Source organism: Stegastes partitus, unplaced genomic scaffold (assembly GCF_000690725.1).
Source record: "Stegastes partitus isolate 25-593 unplaced genomic scaffold, Stegastes_partitus-1.0.2 Scaffold1406, whole genome shotgun sequence".
Classification (NCBI taxonomy): domain Eukaryota; kingdom Metazoa; phylum Chordata; class Actinopteri; family Pomacentridae; genus Stegastes; species Stegastes partitus.
The window spans coordinates 184,582-198,300 of record NW_007579137.1 but is presented as its reverse complement, the minus strand read 5'-3'; the positions used below and the strand labels follow the sequence as shown (position 1 = coordinate 198,300).

At 41.5% G+C, this 13,719-nt stretch overlaps 1 protein-coding gene across 1 annotated transcript in view; it reads right to left on the bottom strand.

Moving 5' to 3' along the window:
• Window positions 1-697: 697 nt before the first annotated feature.
• Window positions 698-13,719, bottom strand: part of sgsm2 (small G protein signaling modulator 2) — a 109,435-nt gene continuing 96,413 nt past the window's right edge. The window contains exons 16-24 of the mRNA XM_008299367.1: window positions 11,310-11,438; window positions 11,054-11,236; window positions 8,994-9,380; window positions 6,996-7,120; window positions 5,249-5,331; window positions 4,761-4,870; window positions 4,546-4,642; window positions 3,475-3,642; window positions 698-3,103 (exon numbers count right to left, since the gene is read on the bottom strand). Of these exons, the coding sequence (XP_008297589.1) occupies window positions 3,015-3,103; window positions 3,475-3,642; window positions 4,546-4,642; window positions 4,761-4,870; window positions 5,249-5,331; window positions 6,996-7,120; window positions 8,994-9,380; window positions 11,054-11,236; window positions 11,310-11,438 (1,371 nt within the window). The 3' untranslated portion in view covers window positions 698-3,014. The remainder of the gene's footprint in view (window positions 3,104-3,474; window positions 3,643-4,545; window positions 4,643-4,760; window positions 4,871-5,248; window positions 5,332-6,995; window positions 7,121-8,993; window positions 9,381-11,053; window positions 11,237-11,309; window positions 11,439-13,719) is intronic.

The window sequence follows — 13,719 nt, the reverse complement described above, 5'->3', positions numbered from 1 at the left end:
CTAGATCTACCTCACTGTCTCTACACTCTATGAAAAAGACTAAATGTATCCTGAAGTACAGAGTGTGAATCCAACGCCTGGTGTCTTTCTTCGTCCCACATAGATCCTTGATTCTGTTTTTTTTTTAGTACATATCTGTGCCTTCTCCAAGTCTCATAGATACGGCATAGTTTGACCTTCAGTTTTTACATTCATTTAAATTGCTTAATTTGCAGCGACATCATGCTAAAATGTCATAATACAGTTCAGCTGTGTGGTAAAATATTTACTGGAATAACGAAATTAATTGTGTTTTTGTCCATGTCAGAGATAATAATTAGTAAGAAATCTCAGAAATTCTTGGAAAAGGGTCCAATGTTTCCAGGAAGGGACATGTGCTTGGTGCTTAGGTGCTAACAAAAAAGTTAAACAAATCTGAAAAAATAGGAGTTACACTTTGATTTAAAGATATGTTCATATCGTGAGTGGGCCTGGACACTGAGGGTTCAGTTTTCAGCATGAAAACTTGACAAGAGAGTAAAAATAGTTTTAGCTAGTATGTGATTAGTTTAAGTAGCGAGCTAAGAGCAGTCAAGACACGGTAAGCTCAACGCTACAGATACAGTTAGCAACAATAATTAGTGATGGATAAATAGTTGTAATAGTTAAAAGTTATGGATAACCAGTTGAGCTAGATAGCAAGGTGTGGTAGATAAAATGGTTTATTGACAAGTATTGGGCAAATAGTTGACACCAAAACTTGTCGAAATGGTTTGTGAAAATTACACTCGTTGAAACTGTTTTGGGAAAAGTGGTGTTAAATGGTCAAAATGGTTGGATAAGTATGAAACTGTTTAGAGTTACAACTGATGCTGGTTGAAGTATGTAAAAATGATGGATGAACTGTCAAAATGAACAAGTAAAAGTTTAAATTGACATCTAAAAGTATGAATTAATGGAGGAAATCTTAACCTTTATTGAAATCTAATGAACAAATAGTTGAAGCTTCTGACCCCCAAGAGAGTAACAGTGAAATGCAAACTGAGCCAAACAGCTAAAGAGCTAAATATGACTGCATGAGTAAACATTTTAACAATAATTACTGATTTTACATGACCAATACTATTGATTAACATCAGCTTGGGTTCATGTAAAACAGCTGCAGGGTACAAAAGTCAGAAAATCTCAAACTGAACCGCAAGAACTATTGAGTGTTCATCCGCCACTGGAAATAGTCCCCCCCCAAAAAATCCAATTGACCATTGTTTATGAGTTTGCCTAAAACTATAATGCCCGAATGTTTTAGAAAATTCCAACATTTATGAGACTTGGTTTAAAAGTTTTCTGATTTCAGCGGGAAAGTCGGTTTCAGTCTTTTCATAATATTTTTTGACAGTAGAAAATCCAGAAATATGGCCAGCCTTATTCTTAAAGGAACATCCACCTTTAGACATGAATAAATAATCAGTTACTTACCTTTCATACTTCAAGGCTTTTCCTAACTAGGTGTTACATTTTCTTACACCTTTTCATCCTTTCATGTCTACTTCTTTCTATCAGTCCAAACATATAATACTTGATTAACAGGACACATATATTTTCAATGCGTCCTGCAGTCATTCTGTTTCAGAGCCTGGTGAAACACGGTCCTAGCTGTGGATCGAAACACTGAGATCATGAGTGCATTATTGACTCAATATAAAAACAACTCAGACAATTAAAAAGTTACTCTGAGTAAGAAAATTTACTTAAAAACTCTATTTTTTGTAAATGTGTTGTAGCTACGTTATGGTGTGAATGCTGTTGTAAAGCGTTTGTCATGCTGCTGCATACACTAAATAACTGTAGTAGTGACTACTCAAATGATTTGAACTCCTTTTTGGCTGAAAATGGTCACATTTTTATTATATTTTTTCTAAAAACTACCAACAAGACTTAAATTCCGGACATGTGTAATATGCATGTAATTACAGCATCTAAACTCCTCGTTCTCATCTCCAGATCTCAGACATTTTAGCGATGACGGGAGCTGCAGCCCTGACAATCATGGCACTCGGACATGGTTTTGTTTAGGCCTGTGTGCTTTTGCCTTTACTGTTGTGCTCTGCTGCTCTTCTCGTCTGCTGCTTTGGATTGAGGTTAAACACGCTTTCAACGCTGGCTGACGTGTTCAGAAAAGCTGGTTGCAATTCATCCTGAGTTTCTCAATAGTTTGGCCTCGTGTGATGCCTCCGGCCGTCAGCGACTGTGGGACGGCCTTCACAGGCACCATGACGGGAACTCTCACAAAAAGTGCAACTAAGTACCTTGGGCCGTTACTGGTAAAGGCAACATTTGTGTTATAATGAATTTCTAGAAAAAAAAAAGAAAAAAGGACAGGGGGGTAAAAACACACATGCTTGTTGTAGAAAACACTCATGAAAATGTAGTTGGCACAGTCCATTTGGTCACTAATGAAAACTTCTTCGTGGCTAAGTCTTCTGCTCCTCTGTTGTGTGTAAATCCTGCACTCTAGTGGCCTCTGATGGCACTGCACCGAGGAAAACATCTGCCAACCACTGAGACCACTTCAGCTTTCCTGACAGGCATCTAGTTCTGTTTCAGAGTCAAGGAAAAGAGTGCGACTCTAGAAAACTGGAGTATTGATAGAGCCAAAATGGAGTGTACGTATGTGTGTTTTCATGCACGCACACAAACTCTGTAGGACTAGGGAGACTCAAGAATGCGTTCACAGTGTGATCAAACTCACAAGCATGCAGACAAATCCACATGTCTGAACAGACACCATGGGCATTCCACGTAAAGGTGAATGTAAACAGATCTGGGCGGAGCTCCAGAGCCGGCCGCCTCAGCCGTGCTGCTGCCCAGGGCCTTCGTCTGGGGAGGAGGAGACCTGGACCCCCTCTCTGGGTAGGTGGAGGTCGGCCAACTCTCTGTCTCTGAGGGATGAGAGGAGGAGAGGAGTTGCCAGCGGGGTCGGACACTTTCTCCCTTTGCATCCTCTCATTCCTCTTCCTCTCCTTCTTCCTCTACAGTCACTTGTTGTCCATCAGAGACTGGACTTTGTGCACCAGCTCACGCGCTATCTTCAAGATGTGCTGGACATCGTGACGCTCAGCCATCTCTGTGGATCAGACACACTGTCAGAGAGGTGGCCACAAAATACACATTTTATACATAAACTGTCGAAAGTCTATTAGAGAGCACTTGTGCACGAGAGCACGCTGTCCTGCAGATTTGAACAGACTGTGTTTGAAAAGTGACGCTAACATAAAGTGCATTAAACCTGCATTCTGTGCAATGACCTGCAGGGGGCGACTTCTCTGCTTGCAAGAGGAAGACTGATTGTACAGTAGTCAGTGAGAAAATGACCCTACTTTTCTTTTTAACTTCACTAAAACAACTGTTTTTGGTCTACTGTTCACTGATTGTAGCCACAACAGAAGAGTGAGGAACAAGTAAAGTACACACATGCTACGTGAGTGTGTGTCATACCATTAAAGAACTTAATAATGTCGGTGAAGTCCATGTTGTTGTCCATGATGATCTCACGGTAAACTGTGACCAGCGCCAAGGCCAGGAAAAGGACAAAGTGCTGCGAGGAAATCCTGGGAGCCACCCAGATCACCTCCCACACCGCGAACACATCCTCGTACAGGAGCTCTGCGCACACACACACATACACACACACACTCTCACAGTCAGCCTTTTGAAAGTTCCCTTTTTGAACATCAATCTTTAAAGATATTTTTTTGGCCTTTATTGGATAGATTTAATCAGAAAGAGACAGGAAAGTAGGGGAGAAGAATGGGGGGAGGACATGTGGGAAAGGGCCATGAGCGGGAATCAAACTCATGACCTCCACATTGGGACTGTAGCCCTGCACATGGGACGCCAGCTCAACCAGGTGAGCTATAGCGGCGCCAGAACATCAATCTTTAAACAGTCTTTGTGTGATTCTGTTCAGACATTTAAAGCCACCCTCTGGTGAAAAAGCTTTTTTTATGTCAACCTTATTTTCATGTCCATATTGTGTGTTTTTTTAAAATATATATCTGCTGGTGCAATAAGCTGTTAACACCATGGCTGAGCGTTTACCACTTGAAACTGCACTGTGCCAATTACAGCTTCAAAACATGACTCTCAGGGTTTCATGTGGAACAAAGCCGAGGATTCAGTCCTGTAACTGAGTTGGAGCTTTCTGTTTCATTATTTGTCCTCACAATCAGCTTCTGGTTTGAGCATGCATATCTGAACTACTTCAATAATACAACTTGCCATTATGATGTGCAGTTTGACAGTATTTAAGCAGAGTCATAGGTGAGCTGGTGTGCTCCAGCTATAGCGAGCGACAGGGGGGTGAGTGGAGAGAGAGGTCATAGATCTGCACAGTCTCCGAAGCAGTGGTGAAGAGTGACATCTGAGCCATCTTAAGGCAGAAAGGGATTATTTTTTACTGGAAACCTTCTAAATATGTGACTTTGGGAAACAGGGATGAGTTTTACGGGTTAAATCAACAGCCAGAGAGGGACTTTTACAACTTTTAGAAAAGGATGCAGCGTTCACCTCTCTTGAAGTCCAGCAGGAACCAGCGATAACAGAAGTAGAAGTGAGTGTAATCTCCATTCTGCTGCATCAGCTCAAACAGCTCCGAGTCCAGAATCTGACATCAGAGGAAACATCAGTGAGTGTCAGTAGACATAACTCTCTCTCTCTCTCTCACACACACACACACACACACACACACACACAGTAAGTGTTGCCCAAGTGCTGTCCATCACCTGGATTAGTGACCTCATGTTGGCAAAGTGTGTGTCCATGGCTCCGCCGTTAGGGAAGTTCTGACTCATCCTCTTCATTAGCTGAGTGAAACAGCTGTACGCCAGGCACTCTGACACACACACAAATAAAGAACATACGGTCACGTAGTCTGGATGGCATTGCCTGCGAACGCCGTAAAATTGTGATGAAAAGACAGTTTATTGTAAAAGTGACGTGGAAAAGAAAACCGCTTCACTCAAATGTTCACTGACCTACAGCCACAGGAAACAATTAGTCTGATGTCCAATTGTTGGAGAGCTAAACTTAATTTTCAGGCAGAAAACTCCACACGGCTGCTATTCCATTTGCAATGTGACAGTTATATGATCTATTACTTCCAGCATTAAATGAGGCCTGTCAGCTTCGGCTGTGGGTGATTTTCATCTATTCTGTTTACAGTGATTCCAGTCACAAAGACATACAGTAAATAATGATTCTTTTCTCTCACCATCATCCAGAATGACCATGAGCGGAGCAAGCAGGTCACACATGCCCTGAACGTAGCCCATCTCTAAATGCTCCCACACATAGCTGCAGGCGAGAAAAAGACGAACAAGAGCTTGATCAGAAAGAATACACATCGTATGTGAAACAACAGATTGCATGTGTTTTTCACAAATAAAACATTAGACACAGCACATTTCTAAATGTCACTTTCCTGCACAGTGATTATTTTTGATACTTAATCAAAAATTGTACATCAACATAGAAACAAACAAATGTCTGACTCTGAAGTTACTCCTCAGATCAGCAAAGATCTTTAGTTTCTTTCAGGTCATTGTTTTGCTCAGCTCAGAGCTTTACTGTTGGTCACTTTAACAGCTCTCATGCAGCAGGCTACCATTTTAGAAATACACGACCTGCTGAGCACCACACAGCACACAGACATGTTCAGTGACTAGCTGGTGTCATAGAGGAGCCTTTAGCATCTAAAGTGCCACATATTGCCCTCAGGACTTGGTGTATTTAGACAAAAACCGAGTCACAAAAAGAGTGAATATTTACACTCATACATTCTATGTGTGTTCCTGTTTTAAACTTTATTTTAAAACAATCTGTGTTGCCACGAAGTGCAAAAAATATGAAATTAAAAGAGCCTTAAGACATTTGACACATTCTGCTGCATGGAGTCAGTGCTACAGCCATAATTGAAACATTAAACTACAACAACAACGACAGCGATGTCATCTCAAGGCTACAAACACACTCTGTCTCAGCAGCAGTCAGTGAGGGAAGTGGTGAAACGGCTCCTCGGGTTTACTTTCCTAATGCACTGGTGCAGACTTGTGTGTGTTGAGGGTGCTCTGACTCTCTACAGTTACAAACAGTGTATAGGACCCATGACACTGTGTCATAGTACGATTCATACAGTTGTGACTACAGAGAGTCAGCAGTCATGTCCAAAGAGCTCCGGCTGTCTGAGAGCTAATGGAGGTCTGACCTCATGTTAAAATGATGCTCCTAATAAAGCGCTTGGTGTTATTATTTCCTTGTTTTTGATTACTTGTGTGTACCTTCTTTACTGTTTGTCCCTTATAAAATCCCAAATCAATAAAGTATTAGTCATAAAAACACCACATGACATTTCCTCATCTGCCACCTTTAGCACATTTGAAGTCTCACTGTAAAGCTCTATAAACCTTTACTACAACCTTTACAGCTCAACAACCTTTTAAGTTGATAGGTGGTGAACATAGTAGTAGCATTAGCGTTCATTTGGAGTGGTACTTGCTAATTGAGAAAGTCCAAGGTTCAGTGTCTTTCTTTAATTTCTGCCATCTACTGTAGAAAAATGCTGAGATTAGCAGCACTCTGGCTGCGAATCTTTTCCCTTTGTGCTCTTTGGTGTTGAGTAGGTAGTGTGCATTTGTCAACTGGAGCATTTTTTCTCTCTAAAACTAGCTGCCTACTGACACTTTAATTTTATTAATGTAGCGCCAATTCACAACACTTAGAGAACGGTCAAAGTGAACCAGATCAGTAAAGTCGCAGGCCATGAAATCAAAGCAATGAACTAAAAGACTGCATGGAGCTGAGAGGAGCTCCAGTTAGGTGTTAGGTATGGGTTTAACACTCCACGCTCCACCTTTCACATTGCATTCAGTTCTCTTGATTCATTGTTTACATGATCAACAATGAATAGTGCAGCTTTAGGAGAGGGATCTCAATATTTCTTCCTTTGGGCTCCTCTCTACCTGCACATGATGTTGCGTAGTTTCTCCAGGTTGCCCGTAGTGAAGTAGTAATAGTTGCGGTCGCAGCGCTGCACGTCTTTGTCTATTCTGTGGAGGTTGAGGGCGACCGTGTCCAACAGCTCGATCTGCACAAAGAAAGAATCGTTGTCGACCTTAGTGAGTGTAAATCCAAGGTTCTGCTCTTTCTTGAGCATCTTTATGTATTTTATTATGAACAGCTTCAGCCTATCATTTACTACTTTAATTCACAGCAAGAAAGCTCAAAAACTACCGACCATGAAAAACGTTGAGCACATTCACGCTCTGCAGGTGATGAACTGTACATTCAAAAGCCCAGTCAAATACTTTGATTTTACCAGACAACAAAGGTCTGAGCAATAGAATGACCTGGAGGTTGTCGACTTGTGAGGAGGTTGTGGTTTACAGAATGAACTTGTGTACTTTTCTTTCTCTTTGGTTTCCCCTAAAGGTCACAGCACAACATTTTTGGAGGACTACTTTTGCATTCCCCTGCAGTATGCTCTACTTACCTTCCAGTCTCATTTTGCCAGCCCATTCTGTACAACATAAAGGTTGGGCTGTGCCTCACTATCATTCTGCTATAGGGAAATAAAACTCTGCCTGATTTGTGTTTCTTAAAAACCAAAGCCAGTCATTGTGCGCAGGGCTAAGCAAAAGGATGCAGCTTCAGTCTTTCCTCTAAATAGTAATGGGAGGGATTGTTAGAAATGAAATGAAAATGAATGAAATGAAAAATACTTTATCCCAGAAGGGAAATTCAATCTTGTAAAAGCTCAAGTGCTGTCATTAAAATGGATAATCCACAAAAACACTAGTAGGGCTACCTCACCGTTTCTAAAACTGGTCAGTGTGGTAGGTTGCTGCCCGGAGGTTGTTGTTGTTGTTGCTTCTCTTTGCAAAGGCAATGGTAACACATAGACAGCAGAAGGGACAAGACTGCTGACTGAACTGGCTTATACCTTCATCCTACATCTGGTGACTCAGACCGCATTCCTTCTGATCCAGTTGTTGTGTCGGTCTAGTCCAGAAGTAACAGACTGCCAGTTTAGAGAAACACTCAGAAAGGAGAGATGATGTGACACTGGAAGCTCTTTATCGCCCATTATTCACTTTAAAAGGCTGATCTCTGACAGAATCCAGCTGCCGAACAGCTGCAGCTGCTCTGCTGGCTGTGACGGTGAAGCTGTGACTGGATATATAGTTATTGTTCAGACTTCGGCTGCTGCTGCGGTTCAGTCTGCGGTGCTACTGGCGTGTCCAGCTGTTACTATTTGAAAGTGCAGCGCTAATATGACAGAAGTATTTATTTGTTTATTTAGGAGTTCAGGAATACAGCAGTTTCATTGCAACTCTCGCATGTAGTCAGTGTTATAGACATAATCGTAACATTAAGCTACGGCAACAACGACAGCGATGACACCTCAAGGCTACAAACACACTCTGTCTCAGCAGTAGTGAGTGAGGGAAGTGGTGAAACGGCTGCTCTGGTTTACTTTCCTAATACACTGGTGCAGACTTGTCTGTGTTGAGGGTGCACTGACTCTCTACAGTCACAGCCAGCAGCAGTGCATAAGACACACGGTACTGTTTCATAGTCCAGGTCATACAGACGACAAGAAGTCTGCAATCGTGCTCACATGGACCAGAATCTCAGACAAATGCTTCCAACACCTTGTGGAATCTATGAAACCAATAACTCCAGCTGTTTGAGAGCAAATGGAGGTCTGACCTAGTGTTAAAATGATGCTCCTAATAAAGCACTCTGTGTTATTATTTCCTTGTTTTTGTTTACTTATGTGTACCTTCTTTATTGTTTGTCCCTTATAAAATCCCAAATCAATAAAGTATTAGTGATAAAAACACCACAACATTTCTTTATCTGCCACCTTCAGGACAAACTTTAACACAATTAAGCCTCACCGCAAATATCTGAATCATTCAGACATCAATAAACAGACATCCTCACGCTGTACGAACCGTGTAAGAGGAGAGAGAAGGTGACATGCCCTCAGCAGCTGCTCCATTGGTCACCAGTTTGTCCAGCTGACTGCACAGCCTGTCCTCAGTCAGAGAGTCCTGACGTCCCTCCAACATCCCCGGAGTCCTGCCCTCCTCCGTGCCCCCGCCCTCCTCCTCTGTGCTCTGACCGTCGTCTATGCTGGACAGGATCTGGGAGTGAGCAGAGGTCACAGAGTAGTTTCGGGAGGAGGGGAGACCCGAGTCAGGGGAGTCAAACTCCACCAGAGGACGCTCCTCTGGGGGGAGGGCAGCGGGGGGGACCACGGTGGTCATGGTGGGGGTGCTGTCCTCTCCGCTGGGGGTCTCCTGGCTGCTTGCGTCTGGCTCATCCACGGACATGAACACCTGAAGGAGGACAGAGCTTTAGAAGTGATGGAGGACAGGCAGCGAGGGAAGCAATGCAGGTTTCAGGCTACAGAGATGAAGAAGCCGCATGAATACCTGCATGCCTGTTATTAAAAACTACATATGCACACTAGGAATGTGATGCAAACTGTACGTGTCCCCATTCAACTTATTAAACACAACTTTAACCACACTGGTTTTCATCTTTCCATGAGTGTTTCTGTCTTTTACACCTTTCACTCTTCCTTCCTGTTACTGTCTCTACCGCACATCCTTTAAATATTGATTTACACATATGTTTAGACATTGTGGAGATGATGGGTCTAAATTTGAATTGAAATGATTGTTTCTGATAACTATTTTAGACCCTTTGATACCAGATTGACACACGTCAGTTAATCCTTTACAACCTCAAAACCTAACCACTGTAAAAACTTACTTTCTCATCAGTTGTATCTGCAAATTGGAAAATAGATTCAGCTATAGAAGCACTGTCGCTTCCACAGAACTTATACTACGATGTTTTACATTGTTAGAACGACTCTTATGAGATCCCAAAGGTGGTAGCTGCTTTCCAATTTAAGGTACATTGTGTGACCTTATAATATCAGAGTGGCGTGTGTCTTGTATCTATGAAATCATTAGATTATTAACACCAGTGCGTCAGCAGCACGTTACTGTTGTAGCTGCTGCAGGTCTGAATGTTGAAAATAGATCCGAGAACTCTTCACACAGAGAAAAGAAGTAAAATCTAAATTCTGATACACAAATCTGTTTTCAGTTTTCTCTAATGTTTGATTTTTGCTGAGACATTGGATCACTGGAGCCTTTATTGAAATGAAACCTCATGAGAAGTTAAGAGGGGGGAAAAAAAATCCGTGTTTGGTGAAGCTGTTATCTAAAATGTACGCTGACGAAACACTGTTTGATACAAAACCACTGTATTAATCTGTAACAATGGGTTGTATTTTAAAAGCTTGTTATATTATCCACTGTGTAAAATCTATATGCTAGAGGTAACTAAAGCTGTCAGATTGATGTAGTGGAGTAGAAAGTACAATATTTCCCTCTGTAGTGGAGAGGAAGGAGAAAGTGGAAGTATAGACTAGAATAAAATGGAAATGGATAATTCATGATGACATCACATCATGAATTATTTCCCAATTAGCCTAACGATTAGGTAACCATATTAGACCCATCGCGCCTTATCTGCGTTTGATGTCTGTCAGCTGGATTCAAAATAACACTGATTACACCACTCTGACCTCATCTCAGACTTGCCAAAGCTCCAACAGAGCCACAGAAAACCTTATACAGCTGTTTTCACAGGCTGAGTAGAACTTCTACTACTTTCATTCTTTTCAGTGCTGAAATAGTGTGACATATAAGATCAGGGAAGAAAGTGTAACACGCTGAAAGGAAATGCAGAGTTTGCAGCATAATGCAATATGCAATTCTTCTACCAGCATATTGTCGATGCAGCATTAGGTTTTGTTGGTAATATCGGCCTCATTTAGAATCGCAACATCATGACAAATACTTTTCTATATTGCTTGTATCAAACTAATATCAAGCAGCACATATTAAAATATATATCAAATCATTTTCATAAACAGTCCCCTCCCTGCTTCATAAATGTCACACTGAGTAGATATTGTGTTGGATTTTTTCACCTCATTGCTGAGTGTGGAGTCTCTGTGCACGAGTCGCAGGACGTGGCTGTCGATGCTGCTGCCAGAGGAGAGCTTGGCAAAGATGGCCGACTGCATCTCCTTCTCTCTCTGCTTAACGATCACCTCGCAGGCCTTCCACTCCCGCATCACCTGCTGGTAGCGCTCACTGATCTTTGCATCAATCTTCGAGGAAAAATAAAACATTAGAATCTTGTTTAGGTGTTAAATTAAGAGCGAGGCTGTGTGTGTGCGGTACCTGGCTCATGTCCTTTTTGCCCATGCCGAACTTGTAGTGTCCCAGCAGGAAAGGCCACACCTCTTTCCTGATTTCATGCTGCACTCCACCATAATAGACCAACCGGAGAAGCTCCAGCTCCTTATAGTTCTACACATATATATAGAGAGAGACAGGATTATGGGCAAACAGCAAAATAAAAATGACAGGAAAGAAGAAGAAGAAGCCTAACAGGAAGAGGAAGTGCATCAATAATGGAAGGAGAGAAAGAGTGATTGTGACCCACACAGAGGAAGACATAGATGAGTGCGGAAGATAAAGGACACAGATATGAATAGAGTGTAAATTAGTAATGATGACTTTGTTGGAGTCGATGACTGATTACAGTGGCTGCTTTAATAGCTACGATGGTATCACACTGCACTCTGTAATGAGACTTCATTTCACTGAAACTCATTACATTTTCATTAGAGCAGAGGAGAGAGACAGGAGAGGGTGGAGACGGCAGGAGCAGTGTATTATCCCCAACTTACAATTAATACATGACTACGTGAAAAGAGGATATGCTATATATATGAGGGGAGGACAGAAACACATTAAAACTGTGACGTAACTGAAACTTAGTTAAAAAGTTAGAAAGAGTTACAGAGTTAGGTTTCAGTTCAACATGGATCTGTCTTTTACGAAGCACCCATAGGGGGTCACACTATAGATGCTTAGGACAGCACACAGAAGTGTAAAGTTAGTAAGTACATTTACTCATTTACTGAACTTGTGCAGTTTAAAGGTGCTTGAGGTGCATCAGCAAAAGCAATAGAGTCTTGTTTACAGGTTTCAAACACTTTAATCCAGGGGTTAAATTGGGCCGGAGCCCTCTGGAGTTGAGCTTCACCTTTTATTATTAAATATGGCTCCCCATTGGACATGAACATGACTTTGAAAATCTGATTTCAGACTCGGCATCATAAACTATTGTAAAGTGTCGGCTTCTTTCCTTTAAACTATTATACAGCTGTTGCATCACACAACAACTGGATCCATACTGTCTCCAGATTGAAGGAGGGGCTGTGGACAACTTACTCAGGTTGCCCAGCAGAGGTAAGTTCATTCAATATCAACATCTTCTTAGGTGTCATTGTAATCATAGGTGGAGTTGTTGTGCACAGATTCACAGTTTCTGCAGTGAAATCATTGTGGTTGTGTTAAGGATGAATCATCTGGGCTGTAGCTACAATCTTATTTTCAGTAAAACCCCATGTATCTTTTCCTCTGGAGAGCTGCAATGTTTTTTTTCTTTTTGTACAAATTGGATTATTGCAGGGAGTTTCCAGTTTTGCTCCTTACATAATAACGCCAGTAGTGGCATTACTGTCAGAATTACAACTTAAATCTCAGAAATTCACTTCAGATTTTTTCTCCCCTGAGAATACAACCACAGTCTCCTCGTCTCCATAATTTTATTTATTTTTAACCTACAATCCCCCCTAATATGTTGCTGTAGACTTTGAGACATCTTACCTTACTATAAAAATAGAGACAAACCCAAAATCATACATTGTATGTCCTTCTAAAAGCTCAGTATCGAACAGTTAACAAGTCCAGCTGAGCGAGTCAAAGTAGCCTCTGACTCAATCTAACTGTTTTAATCCATTTAGGTCGGGATTAATTTATCAAACTAGCTCTATTGTAGAAAAGGAAAGGAGAGAACTTTTGTTTTTGTTCCCTGCACCCTGTAGCTGCGTCAAACACAGAGTGCAGTATCTACACGACATATAAGTCTGTGACTGTTAATAAAAATCATCAAATTTAAATGCATGCCTTATACAGAGTTACAGTCATGCTGTTTGATGTTTCTGTGTCCAACTTTATAAGGCAGTACAGCGCCTTAGATAGCTGCTCTGTACGGTTTTATTGTTAAATTTGAAACAAGAATTAAAGTTAAAAGACTATGGATACTATAGGGAGCAAACGCAAACACACACACACACACACACACAATCAGCCTCCTTAGAGTGCAATACACAGCAGAACAGAACATCACTGATCTATTATGTGAGATGATGATCATGATGATGATGATCCTGCTGTCCACACCCCAACCCGTCCTACTATCCCCCAGTTCCTTCATCCCCTCTCTCACACCAACTGGTTGAGGCAGACGGCTGCTTTCCCTGAGTCTGGTTCTGTCAGATGATTTTCTTTGCCCTCCCTGTTGAAGGGGTGTTCTTTTTTTTTTTTCTTCTTTCCCACCGTTGCTGACTGTTTGTTCGTAAGGTATCCCTGGGCAACTTTGCTCTGTTGGGTTGTCTGTTCTTTGCTTAAAGTTAAGTCCTTATTTTACTGTGTAAGGTTCTATGAGGTGACATATGTGGTGAATTGGCGGTATATTATTAAAACTCAAATGAATGGTCTAATGCAGGGGTGTCGAACT